This window comes from Cnephaeus nilssonii (genome assembly GCF_951640355.1).
Source record: "Cnephaeus nilssonii genome assembly, chromosome: 19".
In the NCBI taxonomy this organism is placed as follows: domain Eukaryota; kingdom Metazoa; phylum Chordata; class Mammalia; order Chiroptera; family Vespertilionidae; genus Cnephaeus; species Cnephaeus nilssonii.
Window position 1 is genome coordinate 24,042,183 of NC_137090.1, and position 24,868 is coordinate 24,067,050.

Consider the following 24,868-nt stretch of genomic DNA (forward strand, 5'->3'; position numbering starts at 1 on the left):
GAGCAATGGTGGGTTTTAAAATTTTATTTTAAATTATTTTTCTACTTGTTCCCTCCCTTCTACATGTCCAGATCCTATTTTTCTTTGAAAAGCCAACTAAAATGAAAACATCTACATGTTCATCCACATAAATTACATTGTGGTCCTCAACATGGAGATTATTTGCTATGTTTAGTAAGTGACTTTGCTGACATATTATTTTAACAATTCTTTGACTTATAAATACAGGAAAAATAGTGTATATTACCCTCACACATTGTATAGATTTCCCAAGTAAGCAAAATGTTGAAAACCAAATAGAAAAGACTCTCTTGAAGAAAACAGGAGAAACAACAACTGTTACACTTTGCTGAAGGGACCACAGATTGGTACAATCACTTGGAAAGCAGTTTGACAGTATCTAGAAAATAGGCACTTTGTAACCTAGCAGTTTCATAATAGCCAAAAACTAGAAACAACACTGATGCTCATTAATAATAGAATGGGTAACCATATTCACACATCAAAAATGGTTGAATCCTTTTCTTTTAATCCTCACCCAAGGATATTTTTCCATTGATTTCTGGTGTGGAAGAGAGAGGGAAAGAGAGAAATATCGATGTGATCCATTGGTTGCCTCCTGTAGGAGCCCTGACCAAGGCCTGGGCCGGGTATGTGCCCTTGACCAGAATCGAACCCGGGACCCTTCGGTCCGCAGGCCAATGCTCTATCCACTGAGCCAAACCAGCTAGGGCAAACTGGTTGAATCTTTAAAAAAATAAATGTTGATTGAAAGAAAACAGAAGAGCCTTGGCTGGTGTGCTCAGTGGTTAGAGCGAGGGGGTCATGGTTTTGATTTCCAGTCCAGGGCATGTTCCTGGGTTACAGATTCAATCCCTAGTGCCATGTAGGAGGCAACCAATCCATGTGTTTCTCTAACATCAATGTTTCTCTTTCTTTCCCTCCCTTCCACTCTCTAAAAAAATCAACGGGGAGTGCTCGCTTTGGCAGCACATATACTAAAATTAGAACGATATAGAGATTAGCATGGCCCCTCCGCAAGGATGACACGCAAATTTGTGAAACATTCCATATTTTAAATAAATAAATAATAAATCAATGGGGGAAAATCCTCTGATTGAGGATAAATGAAAGAAGACAGAAGAATATATAATGTATGATTTTATTTACATAAGAGTTCAGAAGCAAGCAAAATAAACCATAGCATGTAGGGAGGCATACTTAAAAGGACTAAACAAGAAATATTTATTGTAACAAGCATATCAGTAATTAGTTTTAGAGGAAAGGGGTTATAATATGGGAGGGGGACAGTCAGGACTTCTAAAGACATTTATAATGTCTCCTTCTTGGTTAGATGAGTGTTTGCTTTATGAATTGTTAATGTACTTACTTATGTTTTATGTACCTTTCTCTATGTGCTATGGTTCTGGTGAAAACATTAAAAAAGAGAAAAACTAAAAGCTCTTTTATTGCTCTTTATTTAAAAACATAACCAGATGTACCATGGTAGTAGTTTATAGTCTCTGGTTGTCATTTAGTCTCAAAATAAACATTGGGAACATATGATCAGCAACAGTTTAATGAAGCCATAACATTTACGGGATTCTCAAATGGGTACAATATAAAATCTGCCATAAAAATTATAAATGATGCAAGATAGAATACATTTTAATACTGGTACAATGGCAATAGCAGCTTTACAAATATTTATCTACAGAATTTCTATAACATGTTTTTATAAACCTTTATACCACAAGAATGATTACATAATTTAAAATTGATATAGTACACAGTGGTTTATTAATATTAGAAACATTATGAGTGCCTAATAAAATATTTTGTACAAATGCTCAACTACTTTATTCTCAGTGATCATTCCCTTTATTCACACTAGAGGCCCGGCGCACGAAATTCATGCACGGCGGGGGGGGGAGGGGAGGGGAGGGTTTGACCCACAGCCCGGCCTACACCCTCTCCAATCTGGGACCACTGCCTCCTAACCACTCACCTACCTGCCTGCCTAGTGTCCCCAACTGCCCTCCCCTGCTGGCCTGGTCACCCCAAATGGCCCTCCCCTGTTGGCCTGGTCACTCCCAACTGCCCTCCCCTGCCGGTCTGATCACCCTTAACCTCCTGCCAGCCTGATCTCACCCCTAACTGCCTCTGCCTCAGCCCCCACCACCATGGCTTTGTCCGGAAGGAAGTCAGATGTCTTGAAGATGGACATTTGACCTGGTCTAATTAGCATATTACCCTTTTATTAGTATAGATAATATAAATGTAGCTAGCAGGTTAAAAAAATTTACTGGAAGCACCTATGTTTCTTAACTAATATCTGTTGAATTTTTATCTATAAATGTGCTGTAAACATAAATGTGGATTTCATAAAAAAAAAAACAGTATCCCCAGGTCTGCTTTCCAGTCTGGTGACTTTTATAACACTATTTGGCACCTCACAGCAATATTTACCTATGGAAATACAAGCATTTCTGGAAAATGCTAAAATATCTTTTAAGCCTACACTAACTAGGGGATATTTCAAGGATATCATTTATGTAGCTAAAACCTCTGGGTCCCTATCCATGAAGAACTACTATCCTCCTTTCTGAAACTGCAGGGGAGGTTACGGCATTAAAGATAGTCCTGCATGTTCACTCACACTCACACTAATGAGTTTCCCTTCCTCCATGATACTTAGAGCATTAGTGATGGGGATCCTTGACAAATCTATAACAGTGCCCACTATTAAATAGATGTGTCTGACACACTGGGGCCTACCAGAAATACCTGGCAAATTTGTAGGAGACTGACTTGTAGGGTCACCAAATAAAATAAAGGATGCCCAGTTAAATTTGAATTTCAGGTAAACAATGAATTTTTTTTTGTTAGTCCTCACCCCAGAATTTTTTTCCCATTGATTTTTAGAGAGAGTGGAAGGGAGAGAAGGGGGGAGAGAGAGAAACATCAATGTAAAAGAGACACATCAATGGGTTGCCTCCTGCATGCATCCTGACTGGGGCCGGAGGTTGAATCTGCAATTCAAGTACGTGCTCTTGATTCATGATCCTTCTGTGCTCAGGCCAGTGCTCTAACCACTGAGTGCACCAGCCAGAGCTGACTTTCTTTTTTTTTTTTTTTAGTATATATCTATCCCATGCAATATTTGGGACATAATTATACAAAACAAAGTATTCATTGTTTAATGAGACATATTTATATTTAAAAGTTATTTGTTATTTATCTGAAATTCAAATTTGATTGATATCATGTATTTATATTTATTAAATCTGGCAACCCTGGATTGGCAGGAAAGAACAAAAATCCAGTTAGGTGTACATTATTATTGATACTGAATCAAGGCTATTGAGGACAGGATATCAGGTCTTATAGTGAACCTGCTATGGACCTCAAAGAATCCTTCTTAGGGCACTGTGGACAATACAAGGTTCAGCCTGACGTCTTCACGAAATTTATATTTAGCTGTATGAATGTAGACAGCAGACATCAAAATAATGAATATCTCAGACTTCAGTGAGGCAGATATAATTCCCTACCTAAGATGCTAGAAATGATACATTCTAATTTTTAAGATCACATTGGACCTTTTGCTTCCAAACCTTTTGGAAAATAGGTGGGTTTGGATGTCGGATACTCTTACCTCTTAACTGTTAATAATGAACATAAATAAAATCTAGAGGGTCTTTCTTATTGATCAAGTATGCAGCACTTAATGAATGCCTGCACTTTAAAAGCTGAAATACTTTTCAATTACCTGAGAATAAATACCCAAGATGAATGGGAACTAGGTTATTGTCTTAAGGTCATAAGTGCACCTACAGAGTACAAATTAGTTATCTAGTTAAATTTGAAAAACTTCTCCAACCTAAATTGGGTAATTCCAGGAAAAACATCACTTTGGAGATTGTATTTTCCATTCTGTTCTCTTATTGATCATGCAAACTATAATATATCCAAATACCCACTTTACTAGTATATTACAGTAAATATGGGATCCATAATACTGTAATTCTTTAAATGGAATTATAAATTAGAATACTTATTTATACATACTACATTTTTTAAAAAGGAGTGGGGTGATTTTATGGATATTTTATGGATGATCACATGGAGTCAAGCAGAGTTGGCATCAGTTTTGTTCATCAAAGTTGCTTGTAGAAAGTGGCAGAGTTTGAATTGGGCTTTTAGGGTGAGCCAGCTATGAAAAAAAAGAAAGTAAAGTCTCAATTATAATGTGAATTATGCTCCTGTAGCTAACACAATTCTCCTTCTTCCTTACTAACAGAACCTAGATTTTGTGCAAGGAAGGAATGCATCCAGATTCTAAAAACCAATTTTCCCAGCTTCTCTGATATAATTAGAAGGTCCTGGATAGCAACTGTTTAAAGAGATTAGGGATATCTTAGCTAGCACACCCTCTTGTCCTTTGCACGTCTTATCTTGCTTAGAATGTAGACATGAGTCTTCAGGAAGTATGGTCATTCTGCACCTTAATCAAAGCCGCACATTTAGGATGGAAAAGCAATGATGACATGATGAAGCTGCTGTACCAATTACAGACTGCCTGCTTATCAAGGGAATACATAGGTAAGAAAAAAAAGCCCTTAGTTGGTTATGACACTGTAGTCATATTTCTGTTACCTGCAACCAAATGCAAGACCTAACGAATGCAGTTGCTTTAAAGTTAAAGGAAGGAAGCCTAAGGGCTGGGTGGGAAAAGTCATTCTATTCTCAACAACAGTTTTTTTTACTAGACATCCTCCTAGCAAGTGACTTTTGAGGAGCACAATATAGGGCATTGGGCCTATCTGTGATTTTTTATGTTGTGCTAAATATGTGGATATAGCTGAAACCAGTTTGGCTCAGTGGATAGAGCATCGGTCTGTGGACTGAAAGGTCCCAGGTTCGATTCCAGTCAAGGGCATGTACATTGGTTGCGGGCATGTCCCCAGTGGGGGATGTGCAGGAGGCAGCTGGTCGATGTTTCTCTCTCATCGATGTTTCTAGCTCTCTGTCCCTCTCCCTTCCTCTCTGTAAAGAATCAATAAAATATATGTTTTAAAAAATGTGGCCAAGGCCGGTTTGGCTCAGTGGATAGAGCGTCGGCCTGCGGACTGAGGGGTCCCAGGTTCGATTCCGGTCAAGGGCATGTACATTGGTTGCGGGCACATCCCCGGTGGGGGGTGTGCAGGAGGCAGCTGGTCGATGTTTCTCTCTCATCGATGTTTCTAGCTCTCTATCCCTCTCCCTTCCTCTCTGTAAAAAAATCAATAAAAATATCTGTAAAAAAAAAAAAGTGGATATATTATCCAACCTAATAAAAGAGTAATATGCAAATTAACCTTCACTCCGCTACATCCACCAGCCACTCCCACCAGCCAATCAGAGCGAGTATGCAAATAAACCCAACCAAGATGGCTACAGCCACAGAGAGCAGGAGGGAGGCTTGGGTTTCCCAGGCAATGGAGGAAGCCAAGCTTTCCGCCTGCCCTTGCCAGCCTAAGCCTCCACTCAAGACTACAAAGTTTCGCCGAAACCGGTTTGGCTCAGTGGATAGAGCGTCGGTCTGCGGACTGGAAGGTTCCAGGTTTGATTCCGGTCAAGGGCATGTACATTGGTTGCGGGCACATCCCCCCCGGTGGGGGGTATGCAGGAGGCAGCTGGTCGATGTCTCTCTCATCGATGTATCTAGCTCTCTATCCCTCTCCCTTCCTCTCTGTGAAAAATCAATAAAATATATTTAAAAAAAAAAAAAGACTACAAAGTTTCAGTTATAGAAGGTAAACAAATCCAAACAGAAATGGCGGCAGCCACGGAGCTGGAAAGAGCGGGAGGCTAGGGTTGCCCCCAGCAATGGAAGAAGCAAAGTTTTCCACACATCCTGGCCGGCCCAGGCCTCCGCTTAAGGCTACAAAGTTTCAATTATAGAAGATACATAAACCCCTAAAGAAATGGCTGCTGCCACGGAGCGAGCAGGAGGCTTGGCTCTGCTCCAGGCTACAAAGTTTCAATTGTAGAAGGTAAATAAATTCCAGATACCAGGGCCTCCGCTTGGGTCGCCAGGGGACATGGCTGGCCTGCAAACCACCACAGGCCCCTTGCTCAGGCTGCTCCACGCCCCAAGGGAACCCCCACCCTGATCTGGGACACCCTTCAGGGCAAACCAGCTGGCCCCTACCCGTGCACCAGGCCTCTATCCTATCTAATAAAAGAGTAATATGCAGATTGACCATCACTCCAACATGCAATATGACTACCCCCATGTGGTCAAAGATCCTGCCTCCATGTGGACACAAGATGGCCACTACAAGATGGCCAGCAGGGGAGGGCAGTTGGGAGGCACCAGGCCTGCAAGGGAGGGCAGTTGAGAGGGACCAGACCAGGCCTGCAAGGGAGGGCAGTTGGAGGCGATCAACCCTGCAAGGGAGGGCAGTTAGGGGTGACCAGGCCGGCAGAGGAGGGAAGTTGGGGGCAAACAGGCTGGCAGGGGAGCAGTTAGACATTAATCAGGCTGGCATGGGAGTGGTTAGGGGGTGATCAGGCTGTCAGGCAGAAGTGGTTAGGGGCAATCAGGAAGGCAGGCAGGCGAGCAGTTGGGAGCCAGCAGTCCTGGATTGTGAGAGGGCAGTCGGACATGGGATCGGGCCTAAATGGGCAGTCGGACATCCCTCGAGGGGTCCCAGATTGGAGAGGGTGCAGGCTTGGCTGAGGGACACCCCCCCCGCCCCCGTGCACGAATTTCATGCACCGGGCCTCTAGTTTATTATATTTTTATTTGTTTTTACATTACCCAGCCCACTGGGACAAAAAGGATCCTAGAACTGAAGAAGGAAAGGAAGGGGCTTAGTCCTTCAGTGAGGCCTCTGCCCTCTTCCCCTGTCCTTCACAATCTGTGTTGTCACCAAGGAAGGTAATCCAGAGGTAGAGCCCTATTGGATGCTCCAAAAGGAGGAAAGAGAAATCTGGCCACACATCCAAAGAAGACCATACAGTCCTAGGAGGACCAAGCTGAATTGGCAAGAGAGAAACCAAGCTGTCCTGCAAAAGGCAGTTTCTTAATGAGGAGAGTGTTGGGGTGGAAGTGCCAGCAGTGAAGTCTATGGTGTGTCTTTGCTGCCAGAGGGACACAGTAATGTAAGCTTCATAGCCAAAGAGGCCAGCAGCTGTGTGTCCCCGCACTCTAGCAGGGGTGGCAGAAGGATGGCTATTCCATACGGATCTGATCAGGGAGATGACAGGGACAAACAGGGTTTGGAAAAAAATCACACAGGGTGAACTGATGTACGAGATTTTGGTGAGTGGGCAGTGGGCGCAGAGCAGCCAGGCCCCGCAGAGAGCTACTGGCGCACGGATTCGTGCACAGGGCTACTAGTAATTAATAAATAGTGATACAAGAATAAACTGTGTTTTGCATACTCACAACTGTAAACCTACTTGATAAACATGTGAGAGAAAGAGATTGATTTGAAGAAAGCAATCCATGCAGTTGTGGCAGCTGGCAAGTATGACATCTGTAGGACAGGCTAGCAGGTGGAAATTCTGATAAAAATTGATGTTGCCCTCTTGAGTCTGAGCTCCACAGGGCAGCAGACTGCGAGCTATACTACTATACTACCTCCTGCATGTAGATGACAAAGAAAAAAGCTGCCAAGACCTTTTCCTATCAACTCTGCATGATCTGTCTCCTAGCGACATTTCCATCCCTGTCTGTTACCACTGTAAGCTTGCTCTCTCTGCAGCCATTCTGGCCACTTTTCAGTTCCTCTGGTAGGCCATGATTCCTCCCACTGCGAGACCTTCTCACATGCTGTTCTTTATGTTCGGAACTTTTTCTTCCATGACATCCATGGGAGGCCCACCCCCATACTACATACATAGGTACCCTTCTCAGCGAATGCCTATTCATCCTTCCAGTCTCACCTCATCACTTCCTAAGAGAATCCTTCCTAAATCATGGGTTCTACAGAACCCTATTCCTTTCCTTCACAGCACTTACTTTAGTGCACAATTATCCATATATGTGATTATTTGATTAACATCTATTTTCCCCGCTAGACTGAAAGTTCCAAAACAGTAGATCTGTGTCTGTTTTGCTTATCACTGTATCCCTGGTACTCCAGCACAGTGCCTGGCATATGAGAAGTGTTTAATAAATACTTACTAAAAAAAATTTAAAAACCAGACAGTTGCCCTGACCGGTTTGGCTCAGTGGATAGAGCGTCAGCCTGTGGACTGAAGGGTCCCAGGTTCGATTCCAGTCAAGGGCATGTACCTTGGTTGCGGGAACATCCCCAGTAGGGAGAGTGCAGAAGGCAGCTGATCGATGTTTCTAACTCTCTATCCCTCTCCCTTCCTCGCTGTAAAAAAAAATCAATAAAATATATATTTTTTAAAAAACAAAAAACCAGACAGTCATTGGTAAAGTGAAGATAATAATCTTCACTATCTCATAGAATTTTATGAAGCCTAAATATGTGAGTGCTTTGTAAAGCATAAATTATCATTTAAAGATTATTATTATTAAGAAAGCTGTTTTAGACTAATATTCTAAATAAGTTATTTTGAAGAAAAGGAACCAAAAAACTTTTTTTTCTAAAGACTTACCTGAAACTTTCTCCTTAAGGCTCGGGTCATTACTGGGGTTAGTCCAGTTCCTGTTTCCATATTTTCTTTATTGGTAAGAGGGGTCCCACCTGGGCTCCTGCAAAGGTAATAAAACTATTAGAAACTGTATTTTATGCCAATTGTCATGTAGATTTGGAAAACATAAAGATAAGAAAGTGTATTACCTCTCTACATCGACTTTTCTAAGTAGTTTCCGCAGGTCTATCTGACTTTTACCAGGATTACTGATAAAATAAAGACATCAAAATTAGAGCTTGCTAGATTTTATCATTTTTCCCAAAGCAAAGCAGTCATTTTTATAGATAACATCATAGAAATAGTAAAAAATAGCAGTAGGCATTGTTGATAGCAGATTAAGATGATATAATAATTCTTCAGAACAATACTTTTTGACTTAGTAATTACATGTATACAAATCCATCTTAGGGAAAACTCAGCTATGCACACAGATGATGGATAAGGATGTTCATTGAAATATAAAATCATAAACAACCTAAATGTCTCAAAACAGGATTTTATCTATGAAATTTATCCTATCTAATAATAGAGTAAAATGTAAATTACCATCACTCCGCTACGCCCACGATTGGGCGGTGGGAGGCTGGGGGGCGGGACTTGGGGTGGCCTATCCGGCCATTGAAAGGCACGGATCCACTGCCACTGAGGGGGGCGGGACTCCCGCCCCCTGCGACTCTCAACGGCCAGATCGAGGCCAAATCCGCGGCCGCTGAGGGGGCCTGCGCGGACACCCAGCTGCGCCTCTCAATGGCAGGGTAGCCAGGTGTCCGCGGCAGCCCCCCTCAGCGGCCGTTGAGAGGTGCAGGGGGTGGGAGTCCCGCCCCCTGCGCCTCTCAACAGCAGGGTAGCCCCCCTCAACAGCCACGGACCATCAAAAGCGTGGGAGCTGGGTGCCTGTCCGCTCAGGCACCCAGCTCCCCGCGATCAAAAGCAAAAGTGTGGCAGCTGGATGCCTTTCCACTCAAGCACCAGGCCTTTCAGAAGCCTCCGCCACGCCGGAGGCTTCTGAAAGGCCTGGTGCACCAGCGATCGAAAGTGAAAGTGTGGCAGCTGGATGCCTGTCCGCTCAGACACCAGGCCTTTCAGAAGCCTCCGCCGCGCTGGAGGCTTCTGAAAGGCCTGGTGCACCAGCAGACAGGCACCCAGCTCCCCGCGATCAAAAGCAAAAGCGTGGCAGCTGGATGCCTTTCCGCTCAGACACCAGGCCTTTCAGAAGCCTCCGCTGCGCTGGAGGCTTCTGAAAGGCCTGGTGCACTAGCGGACAGGCACCCAGCTCCCCGTGATCAAAAGCAAAAGCGTGTAGGGGACCCTACATGTGCATGATTCAATCATGCACTGGGCCTCTAGTATATAATAAACAGTATGTACTTAAGAAGTCAAAATGATGCTGTAAATTAATTTTTAATAAGATGGGAGAAGCTTATGACACACTGAATTGGAAAAGTCATAACTGTATATACAATATGATTATACATAGGTATACACATATATTATGTTTCCTTGATTCTAAGACATACTAGTTTTCATATTTTATTATTTTTGAAATTGAAATGCTTTAAACTTTATTTTATTGAGGCATATAAGTTACTAAAATTCTTGATAGTAATTCTTTTCTCCTAAAATCTGTTATCAAGTCAATGGTATCCTATATAATAAAAGGGTAATATGCAAATTGACCCTAATGACGGAATGACCGGTCGCTATGATGCACACTGACCACCAGGGGGCAGATGCTCAATGCAGGAGCTGCTCCCTGGTGGTCAGTGTGCTTCCACAAGGGGAGTGTTGCTCAGCCAGAAGCCGGCTCATGGCTGGCCAGCACAGCAGTGATGGAGGGAGGCTCTCCCACCTCCACGGCAGCGCTAAGAATGTCCAACTAGTGGCTTAGTCCCATGCCCTAGGGGAGTGGGCCTAAGCCATCAGCTGGACATCCCCCGAGGGGTCCAGGACTACGAGAGGGCACAGGCCAGGCTGAGGGACGCCCCTCCTCCCACAGTGCATGAATTTTAATGCACCAGGCCTCTAGTATTTTATAATAAACAATAGATTATATGCTTAGAAAAAGATTAGAATGATAAATAATAGTACATTAACAGTAGGAATCTTTAATGATATATTTAGTTGAATTATTTTTGTTTTCTTCTTTAAATTTTTTTGTAGATACCTTTTTTTCTACAATGCACATGTATAATTTTTAAAGTTAGAAAAAAGCAAAAAATCCATTCTTTTAAGAAGTGGTAGAGGATAACATGGTGCAATTTCTTACATTAAGACATTTGTAACTCGAGTTGATGACACTTTTGAGTTGGGCTTCAGGGTAAGACGCTGCAGGTCAGAGACAGTAACTAGTGGATTCCGTATGTCTGGTGATGGAACAAGCTTTAATTGTAAAATGAGACCATTATTAAAAAACACATTAAAATATTCAAAATGTAAACATGCTGAAACAATGAATATTTGAGTGCTGGGTATGCATAAGATATACCCACTACTCCACTCAATTTTTACTCTAAAGCTTCAAAGTATGTCTTTACCTCTTCAGACTAATGGTTGGCACATAAAACTGCCCAATTAAATAATTTTGGAATCTACATATTTTGTTGCAGAGAGCCACAACTACTTAAATAAGACATCAAATACTTATCTCGGGATAGCTTCTATACGCAAGACTTATATTTTGTTTCCATAAAGGGACAATCAGGCTAATAGCTTAAAGACTGTGTATGATCAATGATATCTTACCTTTTTCTTTTCATCAAAACTCTGGGTTTTCTTTAATTTCACAGTCATTAGATCTTTAACTGTTATCTGCATGGGTCCATCTTTTTTCAATGGTCCAGCCTTAAAATACATGGAAAGATTAGAATTCAATTTGGAACCATGATATTTAGTCAAATGCAAATCATAATATAGTTTTTAAAGACCTAGAGTTAAAAGTCATCTCTTATTTATCCCAGGAACCTATCAAATTCTTGTCACTTAATAAAGAATGATCCTGTTTTCCGTACCCAAAGATACTAAGGCTATTCATGAAACGGTACAACTTTGATAATTAGAGATGAGCTAATTCCTGAAATAATGCATCTTCTTCAGTAGTCATTACAATAAGACACGAGTTGAAGTAGCTCCTCAAATCAAAATGATGTTTACCTCAAATACGTAAAAAGATGATCCAGTTCCCATACAGCAAAAATGTATAGTCAGAGAGGTATACATTAGGGCAAATATAGCTGGTAGGCTCTGGATTTAACTCAGCCATAATAAATCAAATGTATCCATAGTGAAAATTCAGCAGATTTTAAAACAGGATCATGGCTAGCTTAGTGATTTACAAATATTCCAGTCCCCTTGACAGAAAAATAAACCTAATGGAGACTGGTTCTCTAGCCTAAGGGATCCACCGACTCTTTTTATTCAGAGTTTACTCACTAAGCGATCTTCTGTTCTTAATTTGGTTTCTCAGGGAGGTTTTCCTCTTGGTAAAAAGATACGCTGACATTTTTCAAGGGAAACTTACTGGTTTAGTTGGAGAACAAAATAAAAGATATGCTGAGAAGCCAACAGAAATCTTCTACTCTACTAAATTATACTCATTTACCCTTAAACAAAATAACTTTTATTTCTATATCCAGCTTTTTTGAGTTCCCAGGGGACTGATTTTTTATAAACACAGTAATTGGCATAATTAAGCTATGGGATCAGAATATAGCTTTCCTGTCAAAGTGCTTAGCCCAGCCTTAAAATGACACCTGTCTTTACTCCTCCATTACATACTGACCAAAACACACCTTTACCAAATTGTTTTTTACCTGAAGTGCTTTGGCGAGATTGGATTTTCTGAGCAGCAAAGGTGCTGTGGGTGGTGGAGGGGGAGGCAGGGGTGGAGGTGGAGGGGGTGGAGGTGGGGGCGGAGGAGGAAGATGGCTTGCTGGCTTTGGCAGTGTGGCAGGAAGTACAGCTCCGGATTCTCCAGGGGTTGTTAGAGCACAGGCTGGTACTGTTGTAAGTTTACCATTCATGTAACAGGGATGACCACAACTTGGACAGGAAGAATTTTCTGAGATAGTCTGAAAGAGGACATTATATTTGGCAAAGAAATAACAGATTAATTTGGTTCTTGCAGCCGAAAATCATTCACGTAAAAGGTACTATATAGAATACTTTCTCAGTACATCATGTTTCATAACATTTTCTCATTTATCACAAGTTCATTCATTCATTCATTCAGTTATTCAGTTAAATCAATTATGTATCTTAGTATAATAAACAATAGATTATATGCCTAGAAAAAAGATTAGAATTATAAATAATAGTATGTTAACAGGGGTAATCTTCAATGATATATTTAAATTTCATTCAGACATTTGTTTTATGTATGTGATATGCCAGGCACTATGGGCCAATGGAAGCCCTGTCTACCACCTCATGGAGCTGACAGTCTGGTGTGAAACACAGACATTAAACACATACAAATATACTCAAACCAAATAAAATAATAATTCAATAAGAGTAACGAAATGTGCTGAGAGCATAATGAGTGAGAAGCCTGGGGAGCAACATTTAGCTATAATCTCAAAGATGAATTGAGATTTACCATGTGAAGGGAGATAAGGACTGGGGAAAGAAAATTCCTAGCAGAGGGAAAAATACTTAGCAGCCAAGAGTCCTATATAATAAAATCCTAATATCCAAATTGACCGAACAGCAGAATGACTGGTTGCTATGACGTGCACTGACCACCAGGGGACAGACACTCAACGCAGGAGCTACCACCTGGTGGTCAGTGCGCTCCCACAGGGGGAGTGCCACTCAGCCAGAAGCCGGGCTCATGGCTGGCAAGTGCAGTGGCGGTGGCGGAAGCCTCTCCTGCCTCTGCAGCAGTGCTAAGGACCCCTGGGGGATGTCTGATTGCTGGGCCACAAAGCAGGCCTAAGCCGGCAGTCGGACACCCCCTGAGGGGTCCCAGACTGTGAGAGGGCACAGGCTGGGCTGAGAGACACCCCTCCACAGTGCACAAATGTCATGCACCAGGCCTCTAGTCTATACTAATAAAAGAGAAACATGCAAATTGACCGTACCTCTGCTATGCCCACAAGTCATGCCCACCAGCCAATCAGGAGAGAGTATGCAAATTAACCCAACCAATATGGCAGTAGCCATGGAGCTGGAGTGAGCAGGAGGCTTGGGTTGCCCTGGCGATGGAGGAAGCCAAGCTTCCCACCTGCCCTGGCCTCCACTCAAGGCTACAAAGTTTCAATTATAGAAGATAAATAAATCCCAGATACCTGCTTCCAACCGGCCCTGGCCTCCGCTCAAGGCTACAAAGTTTCAATTATATTAGATAAATAAATCCCAACAAAAATGGCGGCAGCCACAGAGCTGGAGTGAGCAGGAGGCTTGGGTTGCCCCTGGCGATGGAGGAAGCCAAGCTTCCCACCCACCCTGGCCGGCCCTGGCCTCCGCTCAAGGCTACAAAGTTTCAATTACAGAAGATAAATAAATCCCAGATACTTGCTTCCAGCTAGCCCTGGCCTCCGCTCAAGGAGGCGCTGGAAAAAAAAAAAGGAGGGGCTGGGAGCTTGGGTCACCAGGGGGTGATCAGGCCAGGATGGGACAGAGTTGTGGGTGATCAGGCTGGTGGGGGGCGGGGCTGGTGGGGGTAAGCAGACCAGCAGGAGTCCAGTTAGGGGTGAGCAGGTCATCAGTGGGGTCAGTTGGAGGTGATCAGGACAGCGGGGGCGGGGGACAGTTTGGAGTGAACAGGCCAGCAGGGGGGCAGTTGGGGGTGAGCAGGCCAGTGGAGAGGGAAAGTGGGGTGAGCAGGCCAGCAGGGGGGCAGTTTGCGGTGATCAGGCTGGCGGGGGGGCATTTGGGGGTGAGCAGGCCAGCGGCAGGGGGCTGTTGGGGGTGAGCAGAGTGGTTAGGGGCAATCAGGCAGGCAGGCAGGCAGGTGAGAGGTTGGAGCCAGCAGTCCTAGATTGTGAGAGGGATATCCAACTGCCGGTTTAGGCCTGATCCCTGTAAACCGGCAGTAGGACATCCTTCGAGGGGTCCCAGATTGGAGAGGGTTCAGGCCAGGCTGAGGAACACCGCCCCCCCCCCGCCAACCTCCATGCATGAATTTCATGCACCAGACCACTAGTATAGTATATTCAAGGAATTGATAAAAAGGCCAAAGGGTTGTAACATGACCACATGGACTGAATTGTGTACACTTCCACTGCCCCCAATCACATGTTGAAGTTTTAATTCCCAGTACTCCAGAATATATTTGGAGAAAGGGTCTTTAAAGAGGTGGTTAAAGTAAAATAAGGCTATCAGGGTGGGCTTTCATCCAATCTGACTGTTGTCCTTATAAAAAAGGAAGTTTGAATATATAGGAGACAGCTGGGATGGGTGTTCAGAGTGAAAAGTCCATGTGAGAACACAGTGAGAAGGCAAGCCAAGGTGAGAGGCCTCAGAAAAAAACAACAACCCAACCTTGATCTTGGACTTCTAGCCTCCAGAATTGTGAGAAAAGAAATTTTTGCTGTATAAGACACTTAGTCTGTGCTACTTTGTTATGGCAGCCCTCGCAAAGGAATAAAATGATCCCTGTGAAGTAAGATGGTATATTAGTTTCCTGTGGCTACTGTAACAAATTATCACTAACTTGGTGGCTTAAAATAACAGAAATTCATTTATTCATTTTCTCACAGTGCTGGAGCCTAGACGTCCGAAATCAAAGCGTCAGCAGGGCTGCACCCCTTCCCCAGGCTGCAGGGAAGAATCTGTTCCTTGCCTCTTCTAGCTTCTGGTAGATTCCTTGGTTGGGGCTGCATTACTCCAATCTGTCTCTGTGGTCCCACTGCTCCTCCTTTTCTGTGTATTCTGCTCTGTGTGTCTCTTATAAGGACAATCCACTTGTCGAAATGCAAAACCGTTGTTTTAGACTATGAAGTTCCATTGGATGTAGTCTACCCAGGTAACACAGGATGACCTCCTTATCTCAAAATCCTTAATTTTATCTGCAAAGACCCCAACTAAGTTAATATTCATAGGTAATATTTATAGGGATAATATTTATAAGGTAATATTTATGGGGATTAGGATTTAGATATATCTTTTGGGGGGCTGTCACTCAGCCCACTAAAGAAGGCATCATCCCCATTTTAGAGATGATGAAACTGAGGCCGAGAGGAGTGAGGTGATTTGTCTTCCCCCATCTGGCTAGTTCATCTTGAGATACAAATTCTGGGAGCAGGGATATAACCTCAGATGTCTCTCTCTAAACCAATGAGTGCAATGTTTGTTCTTTGAGTTTTGGACATTGAGAATAGAGGCCTTGCTCAGGAGATTGAAGGGGGTAGATATTTACAGTTTTGGGGTTTGTTTGTTTTTCTGCCTTTATTAGTCAAGAAAATAAAAACACCCTGAGTATTTCAAAGATGGGGAATATAATGTAGGCAGTTAGTCCCACTGTTGCTGGAAGAGATGAGAAGCACACAGGGGGCAGTGAGGCAGCCCAGAACTTTTCAACAAGCAGAAAGCTATGAATATCCTGCGAATGGAGGGACCAAGGAAAGAGCAGAAGAAGCCGATCTTTGGAGCTTGGTTAACCCAGAGAATCAAGAAATGTGGTAGACTTACCTGGTGGGAGCTGGAATTTGAGAAACAACTACAGCTATTGCTGGAGAAATCGCCCAACACTGAAAATGATAGGGAAAAACACCCTATCTTCTCCCTCCCTCTAGTCTCTCATCCGTGTCTACTATTAGTCCAGCACAACCAGGAACCAGGTGACACAGAGCTTGGGGAATGTAACCTAAAGGGGCCAGCATCCCTGCAATACGGAGCAGATCCTCAATGTTTTAAGGAACAGATCTGAGGGCAAACAGGTCTAGGATTAGCACTCACCTGCAGTCATTCCTTTTCTATAAAAGCACATTGAGATTCTTATGGGAGACAACCCCTTCCCTCCTTACCTAATCCCAGATTTGTGTGGGGTTTTTTAAATATATTTTTTATTGATTTCAAAGAGGAAGGGAGAGGGAGAGAGAGATAGAAACAATCACTGATCGGCTGCCTCCTGCACACCCCTTACTGGGGATGAGCTTGCAACCTGGGCCTGTGCCCTTGACCGGAGTCAAACCTGGGACCCTTCAGTCCGCAGGCTGATGCTCTATCCACTGAGCCAAACCAACTACGGCCCCAGATTTGTTTTTTATTTGATAACTAGAGGCCTGGTGCATGAAAATTTGTGCACTCGGGGGAGTCCCTTGGCCTGGCCTGCACCCTCTTGCAGTCCAGGAGTCCTCGGGGGATGTCCCACTGACAGCTTAGGCCCGCTCCTCTGCAGGAGGTGACCAGCAGGCCAATTGGGGATGTGCCAGCCGGCAAGTGGCTGGCCCTGCTCCCCAATTGCCCATCTGCCACCGACCCCTGATCACTGCCCACTCCCTCTGCCTGCTGGCACCTGCCTTGGCTGGCCTGGTGCTGCCCACTTGCTGGCCCCACCCCCCGCTAACTGGGTTGTTCCTTCGTTACGTCGGTTTGCATATTAGGCTTTTATTATATAGGATACTAACCTTCAGTGCTTCCTGGAGCTTGCATAATTCACTTTCCAAAACGCAAAACCGTTGTTTTAGACTATGAAGTTCTTGGTGGCAGAAACGGGAAGGAAAGATGATGTCTTTCAATACTTCTAAACTCTAAAATTAAAAAATACACAAGCCTGACTCTGATGAGCAATAAGATAAGGATAAGAAAAGAGGACAAGAAAGTGGTCTTGTTTTATAGAAACAAAGGCAGACATGACCCCATAATTTCATCTTATCTGAGCTTAGCCTGAATGCTGTGCTGACCTGAGTGCACACACATAGCAAGTGAGTAGTGCTGAAAACAGGTATGTCAAACCCATACCTGGGCTATGCAGTTCTGGCACCAGTTGTATATAAACCATCCTCTGCTTGTCCAAAGTTTTACTGCATCTTTGATATTGGGAAATTTGAAGTTCCAGGATGGTTTTAGCCAGCTTCTGCTAAGAGGTGTGTTTGTTGAAGAAATCACCACTCTGTGGGAAAAACAAAACCAAATAAAGCCAAAACTCCTGAGTTGGAATAATAGCCTCTAATTAAACAACAAGCTAGTTTTACAGTATAAGTCAGGAACAGACACTATCTAAAGTCAAATTTTTCAGTAAATTCTAGAATTCTGGGATTCACTTATGCAACAAGTATTTGTTGCGTAAACAATAACGAATAACATAAATTAAATAATAAGTAAGAATCAGGGATTTAGTAATGAACAAAATAGGCAAAAACCCTACCCTCATGGAGTTTAAAGTTTAATGGAAGAAAGATAAAAATAAGTAAATAAATAACATATGTGGGTTGTTAGTGCATAAATGCTAAGAAGAAAAAGATAAAGTGAGAGAGGGGGAATGTGAAATGTTGGGTGGAGATGAAATTTTCGATAGGGTAGCCAGGAAAAGTCTCACTGAGAAGGAGACTTTTTTTTTTTGGGGGGGGGTCGGGGTTGGGGGCGGGGGGAGAACCCCAAAGGAAATAAAGAAGCTAGCAATTCAAATATCTAGAAGAAGAGCATTTAGGCAGGGGCAAGTGCAAAGGCCCTGAGGTGGAAGTTTATTGAGGTGTCTGAGAAATAGCAAGGGGGCCAGGATGACTTGGGTGGAGAAATAGAAGAGAGGAGGGTTAAGAAATAACGTCAGAGTCAGATCATAAAGGCCTTGGGGGTCATACTATGGACTTTAATTTTTACTCTGAGAGAGGAAGATATTGAAAAGCTTTAAGTAGAGAAGCAATATGACACGATTTTAACAGGTTTACTGCAGAGGGCGAAAGGGCAGAAGCAGAAAGACCAGTTAGTGGGCTTTGTGAATACCGGGGAGAAATGGAAGACGGGATGATATCATGGTAACTGCTTTTTGAGGGCCTGTTTGTTTTAAATTTTTTTCTGTAAAGAGAGCTATAACAACAAAACGTATAAATTGTTATTGTGACACAGTACCCTTGGGTTCCTAGAACTGAAAGCCTCTTTCAATAACATATTTAAGCCCTGAGTCCCAGAGAATAACTGACCTAACTTTACCAAAACTGAGATTTAAATTCCAATATTATACCTCTCTTTCCTCACTTGGTTATCATATTTATGCAAGTAAATTGAGTAAGAAAAAGAGAAAATAGTTACTGTGCACCTCCAACACAATTCCTTGTGATCATTACTTCATTTGAACTCGTAGACTATAGTTACCACACAAAATTCAAGGATGCTCAGTTAAAATTCAATTCCTGAATAAGTTTTAGTATAAGTATATTAGAAATGTTGCTTGGGACAATTAAAAAAAATACATTGTTTATCTGAAATTCAAATTTAACTGGGCATTCTGTATCTTCATTTGCTAAGTCTAGTAATTTTATCCTAAACTGATGGGATTTTTAATTTTTTTCTCTATTCCACATTATGCCTTACCTTTCTGTTGAGGGTGGTGGAGGGGGAGGTGTAACTAGCTTGGACTGAAAGTGAGAGAATTCTTTTTTTTTAAATAATCTTTTTGCTTTTACTTTTCGCTTCCTTCTTTGTTGCTTGAACTTGAGCATGATTTCTGTAGAGATAAAAAATATTAAAAAAAATTTTTTCTTGAAGCCTTAGCTGGTTTGGCTCAGTGGATAGAGTGTTGTCCTGTGGACTGAAGGGTCCTGGGTTTGAGTCCAGCCAAAGGCATGTACCTCGGTTGCAGAATGGATCTCTGACCCTGATCAAGGTGCATGGGGGAGGCAACCAATTGATGTCTCTCTCACATCGATGTTTCTCTCTCTCTGTCTCTCCCCCTCCCTTCTACTGTCTCTAAAAATCAATAGAAAAAAATATCCTCAGATGAGGACTAACAAAAAAATATTTTTTCTTGAAGAATACTATGTACGTATATAAAATGCACAAATCTTAAGTGTATCGTTCAATGAATTAAACTTAAACATACTCTGTAACCACCACCTTGGTTAGAAAATAGGTCACTACAAGCATCCCAGAAGTCCTCTAATGTAGAGAAAAATTTAAACCCATATTTAAACTATCTCTAGAGACCTTGGCTTTGGCATTACATTACTAATTTTGTTTTGCTTGTCTTGCTTTTCTTCATTAAATTAAGTGATTTTCCCTTTCTTTATAACAGAGAAAATAGCTATCGTTGGATTATGGTATGTGACTCAAAAGAATTAACTTTCTTTGCCAATAACATTTACTGAGCATCCACTGTAATAGGTGGAGTTTGTAACAGAAGAAAGAAAATTAACCATTTACTTTTGACTGTACTTTTGTAAAGTTGGGGCCAGATTACTACTAAGTGCTAAAAATATATAAGCATATAAAAATGGTTAGGGAAAAACTTGTGCAAGAAAAAAAAGTAATCATAGTAATACTATATGTTTCACTGTTACATACTTAATAGTGTAAACACTGAATGTTTATTCAACCAAAAATGATGATGTAGGTATATTGGGAAGAAAGAAAAGTAGAAATTAGTAGTTGTCTACATGCGTATAGTGTCTAAAATTGAAAAAAAAAAAGAGAGAAACAGTATTATAAGTATGTTATTAAATGGAGATAAATGTCAGAAAAATTTACAAGAGTGGACAGTGTTGCCTTTGGCAGTGGGAGTCGGGATTATAGGTAATTCAGAGAACTGCCATTTTTCGTTTGCTCTAACGATGATAAGCTTTGTATTAGTGGTTGACAGTTAACCTTTGGAACGTATTATTAGCTTGAAAAATAAAATACCACCATTCTGAAACTGGGCCATCTCTTTTTTGCTCTTTCCTGGTGGTTGTTCCAATACCCATGCATTCACATTGCTTATGAGTCCTACAAAAGCTGATGTATGCCATTGTGGAGATTATTTTTTAATTAAAAAAAAGTGTAGGAACTAATTCATATTTTCTCCTCTGGCTGTGTGTGTGTGTGTGTGTGTGTGTGTGTTTGTGTGTGACAGAGAGAGAGAAAGAGAGAGAGTCAGTCCTGGGTTCTGGGTCATTCTCACTCTAATAGTCTTCTAATTAAATACATGCAGACAATTAGCACATGCAGACAATTTAGAGACTATGTCATATCTGTCAATGTAGAAAGGTGCAATCCAAGATAATTCTTAGATTAATATTCCATTCAAAAATAATCACAGCTCTTCCAAAAATTAAAGATAATTAATTTCTACCTCAAACAGGAAAAAGGACTCAGCAAGCTAAGGTTTGTTTTATTTTCATTGCTTTATTAAAACTACTACAGCCTTGGCCTGTGTGGCTCAGTTGGTTGAAGTGTCATCCGTACACCAAAAAGTTTAGGGCTCGGTCCCAGTCAGGCATACATGGGAGGCAACCTATCAATGTTTTTCTCTCACATCAATGTTTCTCTCTCTCTTTCTCTCTCATCAATAAGCATATCCTTTCTACTCTGTAGAAGATAACTATCCTATTGAAAGAGTATATAGCAATTTTCCTTGGGATTAAAAACACATATACCATAAATGTCCCCTTTCCAAAAGAGTAATAAAAACATACAAATTCTTTTTGCTGGGTTAGGTGGGATTCCAATTACTAAAGCTCATTCTTCCATGATTACTCAAAGCATTTTTCCTATTATTTTTTTTTAATCAAAAAGTATTCTTCCTTTTTACGTGCCTTGTTTTGAGAAGATTTTAAGGCAAATTACAAAGAGCCTATACCACAACATAAACTTTTAAAAAATAAGTGAAGCCGAAACAAGTTTGGCTCAGTGGATAGAGCGTTGGCCTGCGGACTGGAAGGTCCCAGGTTCGATTCCGGTTAAGGGCATGTACATTGGTTGTGGGCACGTCCCCGGTGGGGGGTGTGCAGGAGGCAGCTGGTCGATGTTTCTCTCTCATCGATGTTTCTAGCTCTCTATCCCTCTCCCTTCCTCTCTGTAAAAAATCAATAAAATATATTTTTAAAAAAATAAGTGAAAAAATTAGGGTACTCCATTGTAGAGTAGAATATATGAAGTATCTAGATCAGTGATGGGCAACCTTTTGAGCTTGATGTATCAAACTTCGCCAAAAAACTGAGCATAACTCGGGTAGTGTGTCACTTTGAGGAAAAAACTAACTCCAAGACTCTAGTCGCAAATCTTTCATCCTCAGAAGCAGCAAATGTTTCATCCTCGGCATGCGGCCACGTGTCATGAGAAATGGCTACGCGTGTCAGTGCTGACACGCGTGTCATAGGTTTGCCATCACTGATCTATATACTAAAAGCCTAAGCGACCGTTATGGCAGAATGACCAGAATGACCGGTCACTAATATGTGCAGTGACCACCAGGGGACAGATGCTCAATGCAGGATCTGCCCCCTGGTGGTCAGCGCCACTTAGCCAGAAGCCGGACTCACAGTTGGCCAGCACAGTGGCAGTGGCGGGAACCTCTCCCACCTCTGCTGCAGTGCTAAGGAGCATCGAGCTGAGAAGTAAGGAGCAGCGAGCAGGCGGGCGGTAAGGAGCAAGGTATCCCAGACTATGAGAGGGCACAGGCTGGGCTGAGACACATTCCGCCCCCAGGAATTTCATGCACCAGGGCTCTAGTCTATATATAAAAGCCTAAGTGACGTCGACCAGTTGATATGACAAGCACTGACCACCAGGGGGCAGATGCTCAATGCAGGAACTTCCTCCTGGTGGTCAGTGCACTTCCACAACGGGAGCGCCACTCAGCTGACTGACCTGTCCAGGCCGCCCACCAGCCTGGCAGCAGCCACTCACTCCCTCAGTAGTCCTGCAGGTCCAATCTCCAGAGAATGGGCCAGGCACCAATGGACCGGCGCCGCTGGCACAATCCCGCCAGTGCTGCCAGCCTCCTGTAAGTTGGCCTCAGGCACCGGCCACTTCCCATCCCTAGATGCTCAGCAAGGAAGAAATATTATAAAAGTGGCCGCCAGGTGGCTCCCGACAACCAGTGCAAACATCAGCTGGGCGGATCCGGATCCCAGGCTAGCAAGGGCGTTTCACTGACCATCTGGAGGGTTGATCATGTCCCGGTCCCCCTCCCACCTCCCTAGGGACAGGCGCCAGACGCAGGGCTCACCATCAGGACTGACTGGATGCAAGCTTGCTGCAGGCACAGAGGGGCAGGAATGAGTAGGAGTGGCAGGCAGGAGCAGCAGGCAGCTTTGGACTGCCAGTTTCAGCCCAATCCCCGCAGGACAGATGGAGGGACTCCACCCGTGCATGAATTGGTGCACCGGGCCTCTAATATTATATACTAGGGACCCGTTGCAGGAATATTTCCTGCAAGACTTCTGGTGGGCTTCCCTCCCGCACCCCCACCTGTCCCGCTGAGGCGGGCAGGGTGGGGCAGGCCGAACGTGTGGGACGCCTCCCGCCTGTCCCGCCCACCCAACCCAGCCTGCCTCGCCGCGCACTCCCAACCCTCTGCGTCTGCTGACTCAGCTGCCTCTGTGGCCATGCGCTGCTGCCGCCTCTGATCACCCCGACCCACCACGCACGCTGCCACTGCCTCCTCGGCCCCGCGCGCGCTGTGCGCGCGCTGCTTCTGCGCGCCCCACCCGCCTCGCCACGCCCCGCCCACAGCCACCACCGCGGCCCCGCCTGCTGCCTCCACTGCGCGCCCTGCCCACCGCCGCTGCCGCCACCCCTGTGGCCGCGTCGCCGCCTCTCACACTGCCCACTGCCACCTCAGAGGCCACCATGGCCACCCACCCACGCAGCCGCCATACTTTCTGCTTTCTTCACTCCTCCCTCCCTCAGCATATGCAAATTAACCGCCATCTTGTTCGCTCTGATTGGCTGTGGGCATAGCGAAGGTACGGTCAATTTGCATATTACTGTTTTATTAGATAAGATAAGACACACATATATACATTCATATGAGTCATAAATATTCCTCTGATTAATTTATTCTGTCCCTTCTCCTTATCATCCCTTCCCTTTCTGTCCTCTTACTTCAGTTGCTTTCACCATCTTTCCCCTGGGCTTTCCTCTATTTTTGTTTTTTTTGCTATAACCTATTTTCATCTATTCTTTTTATTTTGAAAAATTTCAAACCTTGAGAAAAATTTTAAAATAGGGTACTAAACACTCATATCATTCACTTAGATTCACCAATTATCTGTTGGTTATCTTTTTCTGTATAGGTGTGTGTGTAATATAATGTATTTTATGTCATATATATTCCTAAAACAAATTTTCATGGAGGTTTCTTACACTTTCCCATAAACAGCTTTCAGTCCACTAATCAATTTCCATTACTAACCAGTTCAATTGATTCCTCTTGAACATCCTTAGGGCTATTTCTGGTACTTTCATATATTTAATTTTACATTTTATGCTGTAAAGCATTGCTTTTTAAGTTCTTGGCTCTTTTTTTTCCTCTTTAGAAATTGCAGCTCCTTAAACCCTAGTCCAGCACAGTATTAGAAACTTAGTATACAGGGCATACTTCTAAAATTGACATTCTCACTGAATGTGGGATGATAGTAAGACTATGTGAAGGATTATAGTAATACTACCTGTCAAAAAATTAACATTCTCGAACTTTAATGTGCATGGGAATCACTGTGTGTGTGTATGTGAGGAATGTTGTTAAAATGCATATTGATTCCATAAGTTTGGGTGGAGTCCAATAATCTGCATTGTGCACAAGCTCCCTAGTGATGCAGATGCCGTAGGTCCGCGGTCCACACTTTGAGTAGCAAAGATGTAAAGGACTGTGCAAAAGGAAGGCAGAGACTTTCCTCCAAAACATAATTTTCAGAGTGTTCATTAAATAGAAATGTAATTAGGGTGGCATCAGGGGGACCACTTCTAACCCGCCTCAACCTCCTCTGCCCCCGCTCCGTCTCCCCTCCGAGCCCAGCCAAAGTCCCCACCTCCGTAAACCGTTAAGAACACAGGCAGGAACAGGCCCCGCCACGGAAGACACGAGCCCGGGGAACAAAGAGAGATATCCCTGCAACTTACTAGTCTAAGAGCCGCGGAATTAGATGAAGTCCAGGCAGTGGCCTCGCCCTCGCCATGAAGAAAAATTCAAAATTAAAACCTTACGGTGGAGGGACCAATCGTAGTCTTGGTCTCCCCACGGATAGTTCTCCCAGGAACGTAAGAGCACAGCCTGGCTTGTGATTGGCTGAGACGGCCACACGCTTCGGCCAATCAGAGCTGAGGCGCTTCTTGTATGAATAAGGAGAAG

General features: G+C 43.2%; 1 protein-coding gene across 2 annotated transcripts; it reads right to left on the reverse strand.

Moving 5' to 3' along the window:
• Positions 1-1,216: 1,216 nt before the first annotated feature.
• PRR11 (proline rich 11) lies at positions 1,217-24,759 on the reverse strand. 2 transcript variants are annotated; one of them, XM_079798566.1, is made up of 11 exons: positions 24,640-24,748; positions 22,745-22,908; positions 19,132-19,264; positions 17,563-17,713; positions 17,229-17,351; positions 12,471-12,728; positions 11,404-11,502; positions 10,928-11,040; positions 8,808-8,867; positions 8,623-8,719; positions 1,217-4,216 (listed from the first exon to the last, which is right to left on the reverse strand). In XM_079798566.1, the coding sequence occupies exons 2-11, from the start codon at positions 22,887-22,889 to the stop codon at positions 4,148-4,150; spliced, it is 1,248 nt and encodes a 415-aa protein (XP_079654692.1). In that variant the 5' UTR covers positions 22,890-22,908; positions 24,640-24,748; the 3' UTR covers positions 1,217-4,147. The 2 variants fall into 2 exon arrangements, with proteins under 2 accessions (XP_079654692.1, XP_079654693.1); XM_079798567.1 differs by lacking the exon at positions 22,745-22,908 and having other exon boundaries at positions 24,640-24,759.
• Between the last annotated feature and the right edge of the window lie 109 nt (positions 24,760-24,868).

Coding starts and splice junctions, on each gene's coding strand:
- PRR11 (XM_079798566.1), bottom strand. CDS start 22,889: ATGCACGGGTGGAGTCCCTCCATCTGTCCTGCGGGGATTGGGCTGAAA. Junction 17,352..17,562: donor GCCAGAACTGCATAGCCCAG/GTATGGGTTTGA, acceptor TTTTAATTTTAG/AGTTTAGAAGTATTGAAAGA. Junction 4,217..8,622: donor CCTTAAGGAGAAAGTTTCAG/GTAAGTCTTTAG, acceptor TTTTTTTCATAG/CTGGCTCACCCTAAAAGCCC.